This window comes from Ylistrum balloti, unplaced genomic scaffold, assembly GCF_031769215.1.
Source record: "Ylistrum balloti isolate Yb309-2 unplaced genomic scaffold, AGI_CSIRO_Ybal_v1 Utg370450, whole genome shotgun sequence".
Taxonomy (NCBI): Eukaryota; Metazoa; Mollusca; class Bivalvia; order Pectinida; family Pectinidae; genus Ylistrum; species Ylistrum balloti.
In genome coordinates this window covers 2,512,034-2,536,990 of record NW_026782299.1, presented here as the reverse complement: position 1 = coordinate 2,536,990, position 24,957 = coordinate 2,512,034, and the positions used below count along the sequence as shown (strand labels likewise).

The following is a 24,957-nucleotide window of genomic DNA, read 5'->3' as shown; positions in this document are numbered from 1 at the left end:
CATAATTGTATTTTATTTTTTTGAGAAATATACAGTATATAACGTACAAAGGAATTTACATACAATGTGTTACACTATGATATTATATTATTTCATATATATAAAAAAAAATCTTATATAAAAATATAAATAGAGCTATGATATTAAGGCCATTTAAAATTTTTTGAATGTACAAATGTATAAGGATGGTTGAGAACTCATACATCAACGTAGTGAAAAACAAACTGTTTGTTTCTTCTGTCATTCATTTATCTGTCAGTCATTCTTCTTCCTTTGTTTACTTGATTACACACACATAGACATTTATTACAACCAAATATATGCAATCATGCCATAGCTTGTACATTTTCTTCAAGCCACTTTCAACAAGAAATGGAATTGACAAGCTTAAGTCTAAAACAAAATCCTCACCACTCAGTCGTACATTTGAAAAGAATCAGAGAAACTCCAACAAGAAAATGGTTCACCGGAAAATAGCCAAAATCACTGAAGTATGAAACCCAGTGTGTAGGGACCTATTAATGTACGTGACATACTATTAATTATGATTTTCAGGATATCACTACATACCTAATGATATATTCTACTTTGAATACCCTGTATGCTATGATTTGAGCTAAAATCAATGTAAACAAAAACACAAAGTCACTGTGACCTTATTTGATATCAGGATGCTATATCACAGGACAGTAAACCAAGACACATGGCATCCATAAGTTAGCTCTATTTGCATTGCATTTTCATTAAGACCCATGGCCAAACTGGCATTTTGATTACTATAACATAAAGCTATGACATTTGTAAGCACTAATTTTGGTAAAGGAGATTGCCACACACTACTTTTTTCAATCGTTGTGAATACTGAACCTTATAATACACTAACCTGCCAACTTTGTTGGTTCAAAACGAATAACATCAATTCACCCATGAAACAGTTCACTGCAAATAAACTGCAATATTACTTGCTATTCCTCTAAATAGTTAAATGTCAATACATCATCATAAATAGGTCATGTGTAATCATCTCTCTGAATGTTTGCCTTCCGGCGAGGAAAAAATTTTCCTTCATCAGGAAGTCTTTTTCTTCTCTGCATCTCTTTCTTTCTTGCACTTGCTGACAATACCATCAAAGTGAGTGAGATAAAACAAGGATACCAAGCGGAAAACACTTGCTGTCACAATCTGGAATAAAAGAAATACATTTGATCAATTATTGTATTTAGGTCATAATTTTTTTTATCTAAATTCCACAAAATTCAATTGAAGATGATGTGTTTCCATAATGTCATTTTCCATTTAATTTCTGATCAAAGTTTCCACTGATGCCAACACTAGCCATCTACCTGCCCTGTAGAGGGTATTCAATAGTTTTTCAAAAGTATGAGAGTACAGCAATACTGCTTATGCGTGTGAAATTCATGTCAGTAGTGAACAATAGCTGTATATTCTCTTATGTGTGGAATATTTTAAACAATATTCAAAAAGGTTCCATTAAATTTTCAACTTCTGACATATATATTTAGAGGAAAAATATAGCAAAAATATTCACTCAAACATAGGACATATCTGTGTCATAGAAGCATAGTAAACATTTAAAAATTTCTTTGATGATAGGTAATCATGTCATTGCACATGACAAGACAGTGTGCCATTTTTGATAGTTCCCTGGCCTGTAGGTAGTACTTAATTTAAAGAAACACAGCAAAGGTATGATTAAAAGCTCACTCATTCAACCATCACTTCATTTTCTGCCACATAAAAAACACACAAAAAAATACTGAAATTTTCAATGCAGCAAATGTGATCTGTGATCATTCTCTCTCCTGTAGCGTAGTTTGTAATACATACCTGTGACAATGCATCCATAACTGAAGTGACCGGTGACATCCCACAGGTCATACACGCCAACATAAAGCCATCCAAACCTATCCAACTCTGGAACCGTCCTCTCTGAAGCAAACAGTATCATCTGATACATCACTTTCTTACAATGGTAAAAGCTTAACTAAGAAGAAGAAAACATTTTGATATGAAATGATACTTATCAATTTTCTTTGTTTCTGCAGATAAAATGTAAGCCAGAGGGTGGCGATGAGAAAAATATATACATACATGGCATAAACATGAGTAATTGATTTAAAAAGTTGTAAATAAAAATACATTATACATGTAAAATGAACCTTTAAATATTTTCATCAATTACTTTTTTAAGGGCTGCTTTACAATAAACATAATTGCACAAAAGATTCCAGCAGGAAAATATATTACCAAGACAATTTAGTAAACAAGGACATAACGTGAACAAGAATGTTGCATCAACCATGATATTAACAAAACATTACATTAAACAGGAAATTACATTAAACAATATAATTCTAACATCATATGTGACATTACATTAAACAGGACATTACATTAAACAATATAATTCTAACATCATATGTGACATTACATTAAACAGGATGTTACATTAAACAGCATATTACATTAAACAGTATAATTCTAACATCAAATGTGACATTACATTAAACAGGATATTACATTAAAAAGGACTCAAATATGATATAATCAAGAATACTAGTACTGTGTTCAGACATCACATACCAAGCTGTCTTCCACAATTGTTTTGGCCACTACATCTGCTTGGAATACTCCTGAGGTCTCTGATATTAGGACAGTTTCTCTTGGCTGTATGGATCCAAAAATAAAAATATCTCTGATTTTTAAAGTATTTGAACAGAAAGTTGCAAGAAATTGATATTTCAATGATTTTTCACAAATTTATTTTTGGAGATAATTTCTATCATGTTGAAAGAATAACAACCGCAGTTATCATTATTGAGAAAAGCATTGAAAGAGAGTTTACAAAATGAAGTATATGGAAAGATGAAATGATTTAAAATAGAGGTAATGTGACATTACTCTCATTTTTCTTGTAATGTTATTGAAGTAATAACAGTATTTCCTCACCATAGATTTTTTTGGTGTGTATTTTCAAAATATCTATCAACCATGAGGTTAGGATCACAACTTCACAATGTAGGATATGTAGGATTGTCTTCTCTACAGAGAACTTCACACTCCATTAGGTCTTGTTGTGAATATTGATAGTATGAATAGTAAATATACTAACTATTTAAAGTGGAAAAATATTGTTTTCTCAAATAATACAGTGCCAACACTGATATGGAAACTGAATGGTGCTAAGCTGTATTGATTTTCAAAATCCTACCTTCCCCTCCAATTCAGCTTTATATCCAGGAGTCTCTGTGTCAGGAGGAAAGGATAATGTCACATGGATATTGTACGGCTTCACCTAAAAATAATCATCTCATTGACAATCAAACATAGTAAATGCTAACAATTTACATCTCCAAACATTGGCCAAACACTGACCTTATATTTTTATACAAATCTATCAAAATCAAAGGGGCATAACTCATAACTGTATGTGTAGTTACATGTATTTCCGATTTCAGTACATATGCATTCTTAGTGGGTCTCCAATGTAAAATTTCCATCGCAGAATATACAGTTCTTAACTTATGCCCAACAAAGTCCCACCAGGTCAACAGAGATCATATTATGGAATAGAAGCACGTATAATTTTATTTATTCAGTAAAGAAAATCATTCCAAATAGTGCTCCCTTGCAAAATGTATCACTTCATTATATATTTTATTCATACTTGCAGTAAAAATTGACTGTAGAAATACAATGTATATTTTGATAGGAACACTGTTTTATGAAAATCACAACATTTCAGAAATAAAGTTGGTCAAAACACTTGGAAAACTGAAATGTCCAAAGCAGTGTACCAGTGAAATGCATGTGTTTACTCAAAGAATCAAAGCTGCATTCAAGCACATTAGAAACAAATTCTAATGTGATTTATCTTACCTCCATTTGAAGAGCCTGTGCCAGCCCTGTGAGAGCAAACTTAGCAGGAGAGTAGCTGGTGTAACCAAACAGTCCTATCTGACCAGCCTGAGAGGAGAGAAAGACGATGCGGCCACAGCCAAGTGTCTTCATGGACTCCATCACAGCTTTGGTAGCGTAAACAGTCCCAAGATAGTTCACATCCATTTGGTTCTGTTAAAAATGTCATAGTATTTTAATCAGGCTAATTGATCATGCTGATGCCATATGATGTACAAGTATCGCAACATAATAAATGTCACACACTTTCACATTTGATTGTGATTTCACACTGGAGATCACAGATACAGAGGTCACCTTAAAATATTTTCTTTTTTTTTTACAAATTAGCTCCACAGCAAACAGGTGCTTTTCAAGAATAAGTAATAACTCAGACTCATTTCATAAATATCATGTGAAACAAAAACTCTCATCAGTTCCTCCTGATATAAGACAAATTATTAATTTTCACATTTAAAGATAATTGTATGGTTAATGGTTTGGTTGGGGTATTATAGTGAAGTTTCAAATTTTATGTTAAACAAGAGGCCCAATGGGTGTGTAGCACTTATCTGGTATACAGCCAAATATTATGCATCTAGGCTTATCAGTTCATGAACAATAGTTGTTTAGAGGTTTTAACAAATTTGACCCCTGTGACCTTGAATAAAAGTCAAGGTCATGTCTTTTTTGCAAACTTTGCCAAATATGCCAAAACATTTAAAGGTTTCAACAAATTTGATCCCTTAACCTTGAATATAGGTCAAGGTCATTTCTTTTCATAAACTTCATCCTGGGAACATACCAGCAAAATACCAAAACATTTGGTCCATTGGTTATTGAGAAGAAGTTGTTTAAAGGAAAAATTTGGCGAACAGGCCAGGTGAGCTAAAAATTCAGCTTGATGTATCATCAGTCATGAACATCATTCATTTTCACATTAAGGTGATAGAACTTTCATTTCATGGCTGATTATGAATATAAATATGATGGCAATAGGCATTAATTCAAAATGTTTCAATAAAACAATAGATTACAATAATGAAAGAAATTCAGAAATTTATGCCATGATTCAAATCTATTTTATCAGAAATATTTGAGCTTCCATTTGATAATCTCCATAGAGAACATTTGTACACTGGTAATAGATATATGTGATCCAAACTTACCTTAAAATCACTTGGTTTCAGATCATCAAATCTTCCACTGATGGAAAATCCAGCACAGTTTACCAACATCTGGACAGGCCCATTTTGCCTTTCTGCCTATGTAAATATTAAATTTTAACAGTTGGCATTATCAAACTACTGGAATTGTACACCCCTGTTGTAATGTTTGTTTATTGTCAAATTATGTCTTACTGACTGTAGTAACCATGCAGTTCTGAGTAATGAAAGTAGACAGAACTGATTAATGTAAAGTATCAAACTACCCAGTAAAACTGATTGAAATGTTGACAGAACACTGAGACATAACTCGCATGAAGCCGAAGACAGCTTGCCATGAACATAGATACTAGGTTTCTTCAAGAATAATCATATTTCATAAAGAGAAATTTATGGCTATAAAGAAAACACAAGCAAACAAGAGGCTTACAGGCCTTATCGGTCATTTGACTATTTAGATCTATTAATGACAGAGGTCAAACAGGTCTAAATAAATTGACCTTTATGTTATTGAGAAGAAGTTGTCTTAAGATTTTAACACATCTGATCTTTAAAAAAGAAAAAAAATGATCACATGAACAAATTGGTAACCCTTCATTCCAGTATGCTATGGACTGATTATCAGCACTCTGAGCCTTTTGGTTATTGAGAAGAAGTCGTTTAAAGATTTTAACGCATTTGAATCTTGTGACCTTGAAAATAGGTCAAGGTCATTCATTTGAATAAACTTGGTAGCCCTTTATCCCAGCATGCCAAACATGACTCTGGGCCATTTGGTTATTGAAAATAAGTTGAAAATATAAATTGTTTTCGACGCACAACAAGAGATGATGCACAGCACCAGAAAAAAGACAATCACAATAGGTCACATGAGACTTCGTTTCAGGTGACCTAAAAAGTTGTTCAAATATTTCAACTCATTTGACCCCTGTGACCTTGAAAGTTGGTCAAGGTCATCCATATAATTAAACTTGGTAGCCCTCAATCCCAACATCATACAGGTCCAATATCAGCACCCTGGGTCTTTTAGTTATCACAAAGAAGTTGTTTAAATATTTTGACATATTTGATCCCTGTGACCTTAAAAGCAAGTACAGCTTATTCATTTAACAAATCCATCCCATCATGCAACAGGACCATATTTGACCCTTGATCATACAGACCAATATCATCACCCAGGGCCTTATGTTTATTGATAAAAAGTGACTTTAGGTCATCCTGACTCTTCAGGTCAGATGATCTGAAAATGACTTGTCCATATTGCCTACCTCACAAACAGCATTTTCTACAAGTTCAGCATCTTTTGCCACATCTGCTACCACACAGACAACTTCCTGAAGAAGAAAATATTGGAAGGTTCACAAAAGGTCACAAAACTGATACAACTCAATGGGATATTTGGCTAAATATCATATTGGTCAATCTACATAGATGTATGCCTTATTTTTATTGCCAAAATGGGGGTCTAAGGTTATCTTTCAGGTTTAGTGTCAACAGAACAAAGACAACTAAAAATGGAAATTTCTATTTTACAAGATAAATATTCGAAATATTTTGATTTGAATTTTTGAACATATATTTAATATAATTTTGTACATATATATAATAAAGTTTTCTGAATAGGTAAGAATTTTATTTTCTATTTTCCATTATCAATTTTTTTTCAGAGAAAGAGATTGAAATATTAAAACAAAAGTTGGTAATATAAACTTATACTGAATGAGACGAAAATTTGAATGGCAATTTCTATCAAATCTTATTCATAAAAATAATCATGAGATTGTCTCAATATCTCTAGAGATTTACACATTGAAGTATATACTTGCCTCTGTACTCTCAGACTTCCTACATCTTTCAATTTCTTCCTTGGCTTCAGTAAGCTTTTTCTAAATGGAAATAAAAGCAATGAACTTAAAGTAGAAACAAATTTAATAAGATAAATTTTCCAATTTTTTCTGTTTCTGATAGACGTCTAAATTTGATTGATGGATGACCATAAGAAAACTTTCTGGACTCAAAATATAGTAGTGTTTGTACCTGATTGCGTGCCATTATGCTCACTTTAGCACCTCGACTGATCACCAACTTGGCTATCTCCTTCCCAATCCCACTGGAACCTCCTGTTATCTGAAATGAAATTCAAAATTTGATTAACAGAAATTTTAAGCAGGTTGATGCTCACAATTTTCACATCAGATATACATGTACAGTAATTAGATGAAATTGAATGCATCAGTCTTGAAATCATTTTAATGATCAACACATTTTAAGTATTGATTAGGTCAAATAAGTTAATGCCTAGTATAGCTAACACAGCATAATCCTGATTGGTTGACTTTCCAACCCTGCTGTTCAACTTTGATCTTGACAATGGAAGATTGACAGATGACAACAAAACACTGGCATCCGAGGATGGATTGATAGATTATTTCATCACATATATCTTGAAGGATGTTTGACATGCAAAAATGTATTAAGAAGAAATACATGTGTGTGTCGAGGAAATATTTACACATGATATTTTATGATGGATGGATCGAATCACAATTTTCCTTCTTCCTGAAAGCAACAAAAATCATGCACTTGCAAAGTCATGCATGTCAATAGTTTATGTGACATATTTCAACAAAAAAGGTCAGTCTGAAGTACAGAATGGTCCAGAACGGATGTTGAGAAGATACTGTATATGTTGCCATGTGCTGTGTGGGAGTAAATACCCGATACCTGTACTAGGAAATTAAGAAAGAGTTCATATCTCAAGAACAAATAATCAAATAAATCTACATAAATCTACTTAAATGATTTAAAGATCTGGCACATAGAATGAATTAATACAGATATCAAGATTTTTTCAATTGAGGATTAGTATTTCTCAGGGGGTGAAAACTTGTATGCTGCTTTTAACTGTGGAATTTTTTAAATTTTTTGCTGGTTACAGCTATTAAATAGTTTGATTTAAGATTTTTTTGAAATTCCAAACAATATTTATACCTATCTGATTGTAAATACATTAGTTTCACCCAGAAGCAGGGTGTTATTCATATCTAACCTTGCATTTATTATGATTGTGGGTCGTTTGTTTACACTTGACCCCCGGACCCATGCTAGGGGGAGGTCACTCCTCAAGTCTGATGCATGTTTGTTATAACGTGAAAAAATGTATGCAGGGCAACTAAAATTGTGGAAACAAACTTTTTACATAAGTGTGGGGAAGGGTGATACGAAAGGGCCAAAGAATTTTTAAAGTAGGATGTAAGTGTTAAAACAGGGGTCATTTATGTATAATCTTGTTCAGTATATAAGTGATGAAACTATTTTTGTTCCTAGAGTTCAGGGAAACGGTATATATCAGCATGATTACTTATTAGAGGATGATAGACAGCTTTTGCGATTGTGAAGGTGAGTTTAACAAATGGGGTTGATTGTGGGGTTTTTGCTATTGCTTACTTGGTAGAATTTCATTTCAATGGGGTTAATGGGAGACAAGAGTTGTATTTTGATAAAGATTGTATGAGACAGCATCTTGCTGAATGTATTTCAAAGGTATTTTTACAAAATTTCTTAAGAAAAAAATGAGTAAGTTTAAGAAAAAGAAAACTATTCAGAATTTACATTTCGATATTTTAATTGATTGTGAAGCAGAGGGATGTCATATTTCGAACTATTTTAGCGACATGGTAACACAGAATTACCAAACGTATCTAATAAATAATTATAAAAAAACGGACTTCGTGTAGAACTGTGTCCGCTTCGCTAAGCCCGGTAACATTCTTATTTCTTATACTATGAATAGGAAGGTTCTACACATTTTGCACATTATTCACGGGTCCGGAGATCGAGTGTCAACAAACGACCCACGATCATAATAAATGCAAGATTAGATGTAAATTATGCCTCTTTTCTGGGTCAAACTGGTTTGTTAACAATCTTAAATCAAACCGTATGATAGCTGTAATTTGACAAAAGTCGAAAAATGTCACGGTTGTGTGCTGCGTTTAAGTTTTCACTCCCTGAAAAAACAAATCGTCGATTTAAAATAATTTCAACGTTAACCTTATTTCATTCAATTTAAAAATTTTGAGAATATTAACGTACATTTATGTGCAAATTTTGAGATTTACTGTATTTTTTGTTCTCGAGATATTAATTATTTCTTAATTAACGGGTACGGGTATCTAGGCCGGGACCGGCCGGTGTACACAAATTCACCCCATCCATGTGCAGTGCCGTTTTCAGCAAGTGTTTATCATGTTGAGAGACTTACCAGCACGTGCGTTCCGTCAAGCTTCATTTTCTTTGGACATCTGATGTTCCAAATAAAGGTCAGTGTAAAAACTGACACGACAACGATTAAACTTATAGTACAGCAATCCATTCCTGTCATAAGTAATCTTACACCGGATGTTTAATTCAGAGATGTAAAATATGAAACGGTAACCGGAAGCCGTATTCAGAAATAAGCATACAAAGTTTAACATCAAGTAGATAATCAAAACTATAGTCATATGAACTGATGAATATGTAGAAGATTAATACAATGCACTACTTCTTCTTCAATAACGTCCATTTACCGTATCAGTATCGTTATGCTTTGGCCCGTAATCAAAATATTATTTATCGAACGCACCCAAATGAGTTTGGATCTTCTAAATGTTTATGGCAATGTGTATTACTTTATTATCAAAATATTTCATTAACGCTGATTCGTATATTGTTAAGACAAGGAAGATGAAACATGAACTGCGAGGGGAAATACCATCGAAATCTGGAAAGTACACTTGGATGTAGATGCTGATGTGTTCGAAATCTAAACATCAACAGAAGATGTGAAACAAATGGCATTTCTTTCAGAAACATACAAACTTGACAAAGATGACAAACCGGCCACAAAAAATCCGGTTCAACGATTGACAGAGGATTCCGAAATCGAAAATCAGCTTCCTGTGTTAGTGGTTGAAGAACCATCACCACATCTGAACTGTACTGTGTGTAAACGTTTGTACCACGATCCTGTGATTAGTGTTAAATGTGGTCACACTTTCTGTAGAAAATGTGCCTTCAAAGTCACCCGCTGTCCAATAGACAGTCAACTGTGCGACATAAAACAGCTTGTTGTCAACAGGTGAATTATTAGAACTTTATTTGTATACAGTACCGGCCAAAGAATTTCAGTTTACAAAACAACAGTGCCTTTGAGACTCGTATATTAATTTCCTGCACATTAGGCATACCCGCACGGCGCGATAGCCAGGCGGATGTACAGAAAAAAAAATTAAGTGTTTTGTAGAAAAATTTAATGTTACATGCACTGGTATATTATCCGAAGATAATACTTTGAATATATTCATGTAATGTAAGGGTATATATATGCACATATGCACTACATATATACATTAGTCTGAAGACTAAGATAAAAACAAAATAGCAGAGATAGAAATCTTCAGACTATATTTAGTTCTAAATTCGTCTGATGTTCTGTCATGATGAACTTTTTATATTCTCTGGAATCTATCAACATCAGAACTTGCAATCCTTTTGTATAAAAATAATTAAGAAAAAAAATCAGCATTCCAACAATGATATTAGAAATAGTCACTTTTTTTCAGAATGATGTCAAGACATTAAGAGTGCTTTGTTTAAAAATGAGAAAAAAAATAGCTATACAGGAAAATATTTATTTTTACCTTTTTTGTGACGTGAAACTTTTTTCCCCCAGAATTGTGGTTGGACAGATTGAAGACTTGTTAATCCATTGCCGATATGGGGTGACAGAAACTAATGGTGGTCACCATACTTTAGACCCAAGTGGCTGTCAGGAACACATTTTATTAGGTCAGTCTGTGTTAACTTTCTGCAGCTAGATACACTGTAATACACTTAATAGTGATTGGAAATTGATTAAAATCCATTATCAATTATTGGTAAAGATTGAATAGACTTTCCAATGAGGTGAACACAACTGCTCATTCAATAATGTATGTAGTCTACAGTATCCCATCTCTCTCGGCACACAGAAATGGTGAAAGCAGAATCTGCCCCCTTTAGCATAGTATTGTGAATGCGCATATTTTTAATTACTAGGCTCATAGCCATACTCTTATTTACATACTAAGAAACACTGCACAGAGATGTCTCTGTCCAAACAATCCCCTCCAGATAGATGACAGCAAAAATGAATGAAGATTATAACTTGCCGGGATACTGTTTGGCCTTTGTGTATGTAGTTAACCACAGGTGTTAAATGGCTGTTTTTTCTTTCATGAACTTGTTGTAACCACAATGTTAACAAAACAGAACATGTTACTTTTTTTAATATTTACAGCATGCCCCACTTCTGCACACACCCATACTATATCCATCTATATCAGCTGTATCATCCTGCTTCGGAGACAATCTTAATATTGTAAATTATGCATTAAAAATTCTTTCTTGTACTCTGACAAGTTCATGTACACCTAAATATCTGGACTTTTGTATGCAAATATTACTATTGCATCATTCCTGTACCACATATGGCCAATCAAAGCACATACTTGACATATACATGTACTTTCATATTGAAAAATTAAAGGAATCTCGAGGCTCAGAATCCCTCAAGTCAGTAATTTTATATGCTTTTACTGCTGAAGTGTTGCTGGGATTCATATATTTCATTAATTAGACAGGGATATTTGCATAATTCTCTTGCATATGTTATGATTCTTGACGCATTTACACATAGAGTAGAAATTCTTTATAACACAACCAGTAGGAGATTAAATGTGACGTTTCAACAACTAAATAGTAATCTTCATCAGACATTATGTCATTCACATTTAGTCTGATGAAAGTGACTGTGTAGTCATCGAAACGTCACACTCTAATCTACCAAATACTTCTAGTTGTGTTATAAGAATTTCTATTCTGTTGACATTACCAACCTGACGAAAATGTTCCAAAACATGTACATGTGTCATGTGTACGTGGGTAAATAGCTCTGTCGCAAAACAGTTTCATACCTCCAAAACTGAGGAGCCAAAATCATGAAAAATCTTGAGCACCTGTATAATCACATTCCATGTTATATACAAAAATGTTATAGAATAGCAGTAACAGCTGCTCTTACCACAATCATGTATTCTGAGATATACATCCATGTACAATTGAATATTTCTAACTCAAGATCCTTCAATACAGATTTTCCACTGATTTTATTTACTTTAAACAGTTTTATTTGCCCAAGTTTTTGTATATAGACATGTAGTGTTAAGTTAAAGTAGAATATCTTATTTTCAATCAAGGATATCATGAAAAAATGGGTTCATATGAAAAATGTCTGCCATCTTAGCTACTGTTTATGTGGCCAAATCATGGCCAAAACTCTTTAAATGGCCTGCCTATTTATAGGATGTAAAGTAACTATAAACTAAACCAATTTAATACAGATTAAATAATGTTATGTCTTTCATCAAGAAACTTGACAGTTGCGATCATTTTCTCTGCAAAGCATGTTGCATGTATTTACATACCAGGGTATGCATAATAAATGTACCTGAATTGAAAATTTTGCTGTCTGCATAGACTCCTGTATACTCCTTTTTCAGGTACAAAGTTGACTTGATCAACATACAATACACATATTTAATGGTAACTCCCAGCTGGTAAATCATGTTTAATGTGAAATGAAATTCATTCTAGATTTTTTAGTGTTTATTTCAAAGGATTCCTTCAAAGTGGCCAGACCATAGTGACAAGAGAAATATGTTGTTTAGGTTCCTCATTGTTTTGAAGTTTGAGTTATATAATTTCAAAGTTTTACAATTTTAATTTGTAGGTAAAAGAGAAGAACATGAGGCTAACTGTGTGTATGCCCCGGTACCATGTCCAAATAATTCTGGTCGATGTGGCAGATTTAGAAAGTCGGAACTTGATCAACATCTAGAGGTGTGTCATTTCACACCTTGTGGACACTGTAATAAAGGTACACTCTGTAATTATTAAGTCATCAAAAATAAACAAATATACTGTGTTAGTTATTTACATGCTGTTGCAGTATAATTTGATAAATATAGAAGTTGACACTATAGGTAAAAATGTATCCTTTAGGTTAAAATCAATCTGATATGGAATGGAATGGTTACATGTATAACTATTTTATTCACAATAAAGACAGCCTACATATTTGGTCATTAACCCACGTATCAATATTATTGCATTGTAATGTTGCCTTTGAGTGTGACCGTGAATTACATCATCCTGTATATACACTTTTTAGGCAATTGTTTAGCCCTAAATGATTCTCATTGACAATTGTCTATAAAATAATACAAACACATGGTAAAGTATGTTTGGTTTTGCAGGATGTGAGTTTGTGGGGACTGCTGAAGAAGTTCGTAATCATGAGGACACCACATGTGGATACCGAGGCCTCCAGAAAAGTGTTAGCATTAAAGATTTCCATCAACAGGTAAACAGTTCACTCTAAAAATAGTGATGAGCTGATATTGGAAAATAATTGAAATCAATATGAGGAAATTGTACCAATTAATTGATTCTAAAATTGAGCATACATTTAATTAGTTGAGATCAGGAATTAATCAGAGATTTCATATCTAAAGACAAGAGTTTTTCTTTGTGAATTTTTTAAAATTTAGAGTTAATTTACAATAAGCATTCTTGAAAGTTTGTATCACTTATATTCCATAGGTAGAAAATTGTATGCCTCTATCTAGAGAGAGGTTCAAAGCTTTTAACAACCATTGATTTCAAAAGGATGAGTGTCTATAACCCATTTTTCTTGGCCCTAGTATATTAAGATCACATCCTTATTTGTTGAAAATTGCCATACTAGAACTTAGTGAAAGTCTGACCGAAAATTAGTTTTAGGGTAACAGAAAGGGCAGGGAAAGTAGGTTTTAGGTGTACAAGAAAGGGCAGGAAATGTAGGTTTTAGGGGTACCAGAAAGGATGGGAAAAGTAGGTTTTAGGGGTACCAGAAAGGGCAGGGAAAGTAGGTTTTAGGGTACCAGAAAGGGTAGGTAAAGTAGGTTTTAGGGTACCAGAAAGGGCAGGTAAAGTAGGTTTTAGGGGTACCAGGTAAAGTAGGTTTTAGGTTTTAGGGTACCAGAAAGGGTAGGTAAAGTAGGTTTTAGGGTACCAGAAAGGGTAGGTAAAGTAGGTTTTAGGGTACCAGAAAGGATAGGAAAAGTAGGTTTAAGGGTACCAGAAAGGGCAGGGAAAAAAGTTTGTGGGGTAACAAAAAGGGCAGGGAAAGTAGGTTTTAGGGGTACCAGAAAGGTTAGGTAAAGTATGTTTTAGGGGTAACAGAAAGGGCAGGGAAAGTAGGTTTTAGGGTACCAGAAAGGGTAGGTAAAGTAGGTTTTAGGGTACCAGAAAGGGTAGGTAAAGTAGGTTTTAGGGTACCAGAAAGGGCAGGAAAAGTAGGTTTTAGGGTACCAGAAAGGATAGGAAAAGTAGGTTTAAGGGTACCAGAAAGGGCAGGGAAAAAAGTTTTTGGGGTAACAAAAAGGGCAGGGAAAGTAGGTTTTAGGGTACCAGAAAGGGCAGGGAAAGTAGGTTTTAGGGGTACCAGAAAGAGCAGGGAAAGTAGGTTTTAGGGTACCAGAAAGGGCAGGGAAAGAAGGTTTTAGGGTACCAGAAAGGGAAGGGAAAGTAGATTTTAGGGGTACCAGAAAGGGCAGGTAACGTAGGTTTTAGGTATACCAGAAAGAGCAGGGAAAGTAGGTTTTAGGGTACCAGAAAGGGCAGGGAAAGAAGGTTTTAGGGTACCGGGCAGGGAAAGTAGGTTTTAGGGGTACCAGAAAGAGCAGGGAAAGTAGGTTTTAGGGTACCAGAAAGGGCAGGGAAAGAAGGTTTTAGGGTACCAGAAAGGGAAGGGAAAGTAGGTTTTAGGATACCAGAAACGGCAGGGAAAGTAGGTTTTAGGATACCAGAAACGGCAGGGAAAGGAGGTTTTAGAGTACCAGAAAGGGCAGGGAAAGAAGGTTTTAGGGTACCAGAAAGGGAAGGGAAAGTAGGTTTTAGGATACCAGAAACGGCAGGGAAAGGAGGTTTTAGGGTACCAGAAACGGCAGGGAAAGAAGGTTTTAGGGGTACCAGAAAGGACATAGTAAATCACAAATGTAATTTTCAGTTTTCAAAATGAGCTAAAACAATTGTGATGATACAATTTGTATTTATGAAAACATATATGAATTAAACAGGAACATGTAAAAGAATGGAAATTTACAGAAATTCTTACTAAAAGTATCAATTTTAGTTGTTAAAGCTAATACATTTGCCTGTTTTTTTAAAACTCTCTGTATCTGTCATATCAATCTTATTATCATTTATATTTCTTATATTTATATTTCCAAAAAATAAATAAAGTAAATGATGATAGCTGAAGATGTTCTTGGAAACTGTTTTAGAGATAGGCTGAAGATTGCCTTTTATAGAATAGCTTATGTTTTGAGAATTTGGAAGGAAAAAGTTTATATACTGAATGTACTTCAAGTAAGTATCTGTAGTTTCTGGTAATTACTATTATAGGATACCCTCTATTGTCTTTTGATAAAGTCATTCTGTGTCATGGATTAGGATTTTAGACATTTTTTTTTCCAATGCTGCAGAACCGTATATTAGAGGAGAATAACAAAGAATTGAAGGAAGAAGTAGGTTTGCTGACACAGCGGATTGAGTTATTAGAAGGAGGAAGAGAAAATATGCAGAAACAGCTCTCAGCCTGCACAAGGTCTGTATATAATAGTTTGATGATTTCAGTCACATAAATAAATCAAAGTGCGTATTGTTCTTTAAATAGTTAAGGCTTTAACAGTTGGAACTATTATGCTTTTTCTTGTTCCGTTTCAAGATTGTCACAGTCCAATACAACGAACTATGTAAATAAATATAGTGGTAAGAACCAGAAGGTGTAATGACAAATTAAGTCATGAGATTGTTTAAATTCCAAGTCATACTTCAAATATTGGATTTGTTTATGTACAGTAATCTGCTGGCCCTACAGCAAAAGTATGAACAACTCCAAGGTCTGGTGGAACAGATGCTGAGTGGGGGACGAAATCGAAGGTCAACAGGGTCACCTGGTAACTCTCAGGAGGCAGCAGTCAGGCACCGCTTCAGTAGTTCAAGTAGGTCATTGTAGATAAAAGACATGATAATTATGTATTTGTTATGAACAGTTAAAGTCATGAAGATTAGAAATTAGGTAACACAGAGGATGTACTACTGAATTGCAAAATATAGACAATTCATTGCAAAATACAACATATATTTAGAAATTGTTTGCTGGTGTCTTATTTCTGTATTTTGAAATTTATTTTTACCACAACATGACAAATGAATAACATGTGAATGATGATTATTATGTTACAGATTCAGAGAAGGTTAGAAAGGTAATAACTGCATAATTGTATACTGGGATATTTTCTATTAAATGTCTAGGTGCTGCTCCCGTGATCAAATCCCCACCAGGGTCTCCGTTGAAGGCGGAGGATTGGGAGATGCCTTTCCAATTCAAGTGCATCGGGACCTTGAGGTAAGATTTGGTTCATATACCGATATACCCCACGACTATCAAAGTAACATGTTCTAAACCTGATCAGATTCTGGTTTGCATAAAAAAGAGTAAGGGCATTTTCAAAATTTTCCTGTTTTTAAAATTGAATGATGAACCATTTTGACGAGGAATTTAATACTTAATTACTGATGACTGATGATTGTATTGTGTTCCTTAAAGATTCTTTTCTAATGAAATACATAAGTTTGTTTTGATGCATAAACCATACATATACCAGGTATTAAGTTATTTCACTATATGTAGTAGGAAAAAGAGCTGATTTTGGTTTGAATTGCTATTATGCAGAGGACACAAGGATGTGGTATGGTGCCTTGCTACACAGCGACAGAAGTTGTGCAGCTCTGGAGCTGATGGTCTCGTGAAGGTTTGGGACATGGAGACTCTGTCCAAGGGCTGCATCAAAACCCTGGAGGGCCACAGCAAAGTGGTAAGGTTACTGAAAGTTAGAGTGATAGAAAATTTAGAAATTCCACAAATAGCTTCAAGATTGGCCTGCTCTTGAATCTAGTGGTCCATCAAATACATTAAAGTTTGGTTTTACTAGTTTATCACTGTGTTATTTTTGTAAATGAGGAAAAAAATCTTAATATTTGACCTAATCTGTTCAAATAAGTTAACTTAATATTAGTGATCTTAAATCAGAGAGAAACTTGTTAAGGTAGACTTATATACAGAGAATCTTTGGGTTACAGATAGATAGCTGATGTTGTATCACTAAAATCTTTTAGAATAATTCTTGTGATCCTCAATAAGATAGATTAGCCACATCCAAGGTTTTGTTTTCTGATGATTATGAATGACAAAAAAGAATTATTTACGCAAAATGCCAAATTCCCTTTCCCCACTCCAAACAAAATATAAAAACAATAAAAAGCTCCCAATTAATTCTAATATCTGTTTTTCTCAAATGAAAAAATAAGTAAAATGTTGACTTGATGATGTAATAAACTGTTGATGACAGGTCCACACTATGGTTGCTAGTGGAGACATGCTGTATACTGGTGGCAGTGACATGTCTATCAGGGCGTGGAATATGGAGTTACTCACAGAACATTCACATGTTGAGGTAAGAAAAAAAATCCAAACATGAGTTAATTATAGTGTAAATCATACCCACTAACCATTGTTTAACGATCATAACTGTTTATAGGATATTTAACAGTATACAACCAAAACCATATCCACCTAAGTAGGCCAGGAATGTTATTTAAATTTTTAGATTTAGATTTGAAGTATTGAGTCTCTCTAAGTATATCACTAATTTACTTTCGCTGTATACAATCAGGAGTATTATCACACTACAAATATGGTTACTCTTGCTATTCCAGAAAAGAGAAAAATCTATTTGGTCCCTTTTCAAATTAAATCAAATCTTCAAAATTAATGTCTTTGTTACTTTTGATAGAAAAAAACCTTTCAAAATGCTTGAAACATTGGATCATGAACCTTCAATTTAACATTGTGAATTATTGTCCTGAACTGAAGCTTGGATACAGTTTATCTTGAACTGCTTTGGAACCTATAGAATGTAGAACCAGTTCTCACCATAGCACTGATCTTGTTTAGGATTCTTGAAATGTCCAGACTATAGCCATCTACATGCTGGAAAATGAACAGCTTCTAGCTTCTCTTAAGGATAGACAGAAATGTTCTGAATTTAGTCAGAGAATGAAAAAGAAGTTGAGATGATCAGACCTTGGTATGCCAGGTATAAATGCTTTGTTTTTGTTTCACACACATGCGTACATGCCATATTCCCCAGCAGGGGACAAAACCTCACATATTTCCAATCCAGATTTTGTCCCATCGTGTGATAGCCCCATTACCGATATTTTACAATTACAAAAATGTACATAATTGTTTGTGTTATACATATGTAAACTGACCTAGTGGAGTACTGATTCACAGAAGGTTTCCATTACTTTCGTAATGATAGTGTAGCATCATGGTATTACATGCATCATGATGTCACCAAACAGAAAAGATATATAGCGTGAGAACAATAGACTTTGTGTAAGTTTCTTAAAATCTAAGATATATGATCAACAGAATGCTACATTTGTTTTCATTTTCTTTGAGATTTATGGAACTTGTCACCAGAGGCTTTGTAAAATGAAAATTCCAACTTGTTTCATAAATTTCATATGAAAGGAAACTACAATAAGATCGACTATATACACCCATAATTCCATACTATGATAGATATTTCTATTTCCAGAATGCTCATGATAATATTATCACAGCCATGGTACTGGTCGGTGACTACCTCTTCTCTTCATCACATTCTGTCATCAAGGTTTGTACATGTTTACTGACTCTGTAAAAATTATCACTCATAAAAGTTTTACCATTATCATGGTCAGCCAGAAAACTACCAGAAACACAATCTATATCAATATTATGCTATATTAAATGAAGCTGAGAAAATTAAGGCTCCTGGCTATTTCAACAGTGTACACAAAATGTAAAATCTATAGATAAGAATTGTTTCAGAAATAATTAAAGATTGGGGTTTTTTTTCATTGCATTAAAATTGAAATGCTACTCTGTGGTTGGTGGTAGAACCTTTAACAGACTGAAACGTACAGCTGTGGACTGGCAACAGGTTTCACAACATTATTCTCTATAATAATCTCACAACCTCAATTATTTGTATGTTGATTTGATATTGTTAGTAAACAATCTCTCCAGAATTATTTATTCTTCGCTTTGGTTCAAAGGAATTATTTACACTATTTCTTGTTGTTGTTGTTGTTGTATTATTATTATTTTCTGTTTGGACTCTTGTGTGCAGGTCTGGGAACCAAAGACACTGACTCATAAACACACAATATCAGGACTACACCACTGGGTGAGAGCTCTGTGCCTTAACAGGTCAAAGGTTAGTCATCCCCTTAAATATCTTGTACATGTAATACCACCAGTTTCACTCAAATATCTAAAGTCTTCTGATTTATGCCATATACAAAACACACCTTATGGTATGTTTAACACAATTGCAATTGTCAAAAAATTTGTAGTTTATTATGTTAGAAATAATGAAAACAGCAGAAATTCTTGGTCTCTCTTACGCTATATCTTCTTGTAATTCTTGAATTACTGTTTGTAGCGTGGCATCACAGAATAAAGAATGATAAAATGTATTTCTTGCCAAGGGAAATAATTCAGAAGTATAAAATCATTACACTTTTGTTAATTTATATACAGGATGAACTGATCCAAGTTAAAACAGATTTGTAGAGAATTTCTTCTCAGTGATTTTAACATTGTTAGTTTTATGTTTTGCCTTTAACAGATTTTATTTCTTTCGTTTGATTTACAAAACTCGATACAAATTCCTAACCCTGCTGTCTATATGCACGTATTATGACCTGTTGGACAAAGGGTCTGTGCCATGCCCGTATGTGACAAAGGCAAAAAAAGCAATATTATACACTGTAATATTTACATACTCACAGGACAGACTATACAGCGGGTCACACAACACAATAGATATATGGGACACAACTGGGACGTTTGATCTGAAGGGGAAGATTGACCACTCGTTTGGGTCAGTGTACTCTCTGGCCATCACACAGCAGTATGTTATAGCAGGTAAAGTCAGCACATAAACAGACATCTTTGTGAACATAGTCATTCTATATTTGTTTGTGTTACTTTCTGCTTAGTGGGACAGTATAGCTTTAAATGAACATAGGAATAAAGTCTCCTATGGCAAAATGTCTTGGGAAACAAAACACAAATATTTTGTTTCAATGATTTTGATAAAACTGTTGTGTCATGAAGTTTTTTGTGATGCTCAAAACTCATGGTTTTACAAAAAGCATGTATTTTCATTGGCACATGATTACATGGATATTTTACGAAATCCATTTGTACTTAAATTGATGTCAATTTTTATCTGGTTATTATCCTTATATATATGAATTTGTGGATGAAGATTAACCACAAAATTACAAACATAAATATCTCACAAAAGTTGATTATTTTACAGGATGTTAATGATTCACAATTATGTATTGATACATTTGTATTGATCTATAAAAAAACCATTTAGATACATATCTATTCATTTGTTGTTCTGTATGTTTGATACAAAAGAGTTTCACATTTTTAGTAAACTTGGCAAAATAGAAATGAAATTTGCAATTTATCTTGTTATCGTCATGGTTTAGTTATACATAATTTATAGCAGGATTTTTAACCTGTGTGTGTTTTATCATATCAATGTATTATAATCATTATATTAAGGTAAATATGATTCCTTATAACAGCTGGCTTTGAGGTTATGTTTACTTTGAAACATAATATTTTTACTGTCTCCTTATTATCAAAAATAGGATAAGGGTAAAGTTCATATCCTGGGGGTATATTAAAGACATACTGATGAGACATGTACAAAGAAAGCATTAATGTTAGGTTATGGTATAGTTGTTTCAAGGCAGTGCTTCAAAAGTACTGTTGTGTTTCTTTTACCAATATTTTTCATTAAAAATGCTTTGTTTTTTAATCAGATTTATTGATAACTTGTTTCATAAATCTTAACTTGACCACATCTACTGTAAGACAGATTACCTCCCTTACCTTGTTGTACTTGTGTAGAAGATTTTAATTTTCTTCTGATTTAATTATCTACTGTACAGTATTGGTGATCTAGACTCACGTATATATTCACTGCATTTTTTTAGTTTTTGAAAAATGACGATAAAACGTTAAATAAAATTGAAGAAATGAAAATTGCAGGTAAAACTGCTTTTTTAGACATATACAACCCCTGTTTACAAACATTCTACATCATCAGATGCCTGGGTAATGTCTTAAGAAACTGTTATGCTTTATGTTTTGTAGCTTTACTGCTTTTGAGACTAACAAGTGTTCTGTTTTCTATTAGCCCCAGTTTCCTTTATTGGAATATTGATTAGTGTTGGCATTTCATCAAATTTAAATCTTGTAAATTTAGATTAACATCAGTAAAATTGTTTTTTATTGATGACTCAGACCTTTTTATGATTTTACCAAAACTTTTTTCAAAAAGTGATGTCTATAAATTGGCTAATGTTTAACTTTAATTAATTTCCTTTTCTAGTTTACTGTTGAACATCGTTCAGTATCATCGTCAAAAATAATGAAAGATAGCACACCACCAAAATTGCCAACTTTTATAGTACTTGTACATCAGAATGGTCAGTACACTCTTCCTTATCAGCCAGACTACAGATACCGTCTGATATACCAGTTGGTCACGCAGTTTCTTAATTGAAACAACTTGTATAAAAACTTTAATTACTTGTACTTTTGAGTCCATATTAATGAGACAGTCCATATATACCAACTTTTCTTCAGGTACCTACAACCGGCTCATACAACTATTTCATATTGAGTCACATGACCATATAGGGTCGTTTAAAGGACACATTGGGACAATATGCAGTCTTTCAGCAACATCCTCGGGGAGATTTTTGTTTTCTTGCTCTACAGACCAGTCAATAATGGTGAGAGTTATCAGCATGCATCAATTGGCCAATCAGAATCACTTTGAGGGCTTGCCAATGGCTTCTTTGCTTTTCTGTGAGACAGCACTTCCTGAAATCTAACATATGACTAATAGTTTTATCTATGAGCACAAACTATTCATGTATGAACATATTTTAAAAACTTTTAGAAAATTTAATGTCTCTGTTTTAATTTTTGGTAGGGACTTACAACCACAACATTCAGGTGTTTGACATTGAAACCAAGCAGCATACGAGATCTTTCCAAGGTCACATCGGGACTATAAACAGTCTGATTTCCTCACGTTCAGGCCGTTTTCTCTTCTCGTGCTCCATTGATAAAGCCATACAGGTGATTCTGAGGCTACAGTTGAACATTCTATATCGATCATGTCTGATTTTCTTTCACAGTATAACACTGCAAGGAAATTTACATTTTAAAAGTCTTTGTTTGTTACAAAAATGTTAATTAAGAAATATGTCATAGAAAATAAAACCCATCACGCATAAATTTCTGATAAATGAATTGAATTTGAGTACTTAACAGAGTACATGGACTTACGATCATTATTGTGGCCACAGTTGAATTATTTCTGTTACAGATATGGAGTCTTGAGTTGATGCTGCCTATCCAGAACCTCAAACGTCATGAAGGCAGTGTTAACACCCTTACCCTGCTGGGGGACTACCTCATATCAGGCTCCGAGGACCACGAGATCAAGGTAGATATGTGTTACATTACAGACATATATTATACTTATTGATAACTTTAAAGACAACATAAACCAAAACTTCTGACTATCTGTTAGCTTTCTGATATATTTTTAATTTCTTTTTACAGGTTTTCAAATATTTCCAGATGCAGATGGGTTTTGCTTTGCAGACTTAAGAAAATAAAGGTCGTACAGTTCAAGGTCAAAACAGACTATATAATGATCAAAGTCTACTTATATTTATTATCAGAAGGTATGGTCTGTGTAATGTATCAGGGAACACTATTTGTGGACTTAAAAAAGTGTGTGGCTTGAATTTCATTTTGTTTGCTAGTTGAATGTTTGTAGTAGTGATACATGTATCATTTTCAGTCCCTGTAGGCTGGTAATGAGTAATAGAAATAATTCCAGGTGTGAGTGACTGCTAATGTATTATTATAACATGTATTTGGAGAGATTTTCTATGAAATAAATTTATTATCTACATCAGCATTGTTTTTCTGTACTAAGTACTTACAACTAAGTTTTTTATATATTCAGGGATATATTTCCATCTGAATACATTTCGTATTGTTAGTGTGATTTAGATATTATTATGATAACAAATCTAATATATGTTAATTCCTACATTAATAAAATGAGGTTTACTATCAAAGTGTTTCTTTATTATGAGATTTTTGCTATTTTCTCGATTTTTTATTCCATGCTTTAGTACAATCGTGGAAATTTTTTCACTGTATTTATTGTTGACACAGAAAATCAAAGGTTACAAATATGGTGGAACATACATGTATGTATAGGTATGTCCTGATTGTAGTATGATTGCACTTTCCTCAGATCAATCAAGATCTGATGATTGTTGAAACACATGGCTTTATTTATGGAATCATTGCATATTTGTCCTGTTCTTATGTCAATCTTTAAATTTGACATAAAATGTTAGTTTCACCAGATTGTTAGCAAATGGTATTTGACAATGTTTGAATCTTTTTTGTCTTCTGTGATATTCCAAATTTATTTGTCTCTTTGAAGATAATGAAGTTTATTTATGTGATCTATAACTACCAATTGTAGTTCATCTACTTATGATGACCTTATTTCCAGTTACTGTATAATGTGTAATTTTCATGAGTGTTTCCTTTAATGGTTGAAACGTTTCAAACGTAAAAACTATAAACTGTAAACACATATTTTAGCAGTACCAGGTATTGTTTATTTGTTGCAAATTTAGGTCACCTGAGACAAAGTCTCATGAAAGACATGAAATTTGGTCTGAAGCAAGCTTGGGTGAAGGAAAATCAGTTTTGTATAAATGGTTGGCCTTTGCCCTCTGGGGCTAAAGAGCAGAGCACAATAGCAAAAATCTATCGATTTCTTCAAAATCTATCATGTTTTCAGAAATTGTGGGATATTGTCCAAAATTGGTCTGAATGAAGCATGCTTGGGTGAAGAGAAATCAATTTTGTATAAATGATTGGTTTTGATGGTTTGTTGAAAGCCATAAAAACCAGAAAAAGACTTTTATGAAAAATTATTGATATTATACAACATAAGTGCAATATATATTGTTTGAGCTGTAGGTGTTGTTTGTCAGTAGTACTATATACATCAAACAATTGTCTGTAGTAGTGTAGGTCTAGGTTCAGCTGGGGGCAATTCCAGTGAAAGAGATTGCTGTCTCTTGGGTAAGATATGTCTTCCATCCATCAAATGTTAAGTTACTTATGTTAATGTCCAGGGTTTTAATGATGGACATGGTGCTTATGAAATGCGTGAAGACAAATCTAAATGAAAATGTTTTCTGTTGAAGAGTATCAACACAACTTACTCGGTAATAAAATTGTTTTATCTAAAATATGTATTATCCAGTTTGTTAAAACAATATAATTATAAAGAAAGGTATTTCTTGCCTTGATCATGTGTTTGGTAAAGCTACAAAATTGTTTTATTGGTGAATTCAATTTTAATGAACAAACTTTTGACTTGATAGTTGAAAGGAATGTTTTTTCATTAAGAGAGTTTCCTTTTGTAAGTATTCTTAGTGAGTATTACCAGCACTGATTATTGCTTGATTACTACATGTATATAAT

General features: G+C 33.3%; 1 protein-coding gene and 1 pseudogene across 1 annotated transcript; one reads left to right on the top strand and one right to left on the bottom strand.

Moving 5' to 3' along the window:
• Positions 1-65: 65 nt before the first annotated feature.
• On the bottom strand, positions 66-9,459 carry LOC132555023 (3-ketodihydrosphingosine reductase-like). The gene is made up of 10 exons (XM_060219359.1): positions 9,349-9,459; positions 7,122-7,211; positions 6,907-6,970; positions 6,353-6,414; positions 5,088-5,183; positions 3,901-4,092; positions 3,233-3,316; positions 2,605-2,688; positions 1,849-1,950; positions 66-1,182 (listed from the first exon to the last, which is right to left on the bottom strand). The coding sequence occupies exons 1-10, from the start codon at positions 9,457-9,459 to the stop codon at positions 1,069-1,071; spliced, it is 999 nt and encodes a 332-aa protein (XP_060075342.1). The 3' UTR covers positions 66-1,068.
• Positions 9,460-9,830: 371 nt separating this feature from the next.
• On the top strand, positions 9,831-23,402 carry LOC132555027 (E3 ubiquitin-protein ligase TRAF7-like; annotated as a pseudogene).
• Positions 23,403-24,957: the final 1,555 nt, after the last annotated feature.

Excerpts from the sequence above, each read along its gene's own strand:
- LOC132555023 (XM_060219359.1), bottom strand. The coding sequence starts at position 9,459 with ATGGATTGCTGTACTATAAGTTTAATCGTTGTCGTGTCAGTTTTTACA. Across the intron at positions 7,212-9,348 it reads TTGACGGAACGCACGTGCTG|ATAACAGGAGGTTCCAGTGG; the intron begins GTAAGTCTCTCA and ends ATTTCATTTCAG. Across the intron at positions 3,317-3,900 it reads CACAGGCTCTTCAAATGGAG|GTGAAGCCGTACAATATCCA; the intron begins GTAAGATAAATC and ends GATTATTTTTAG.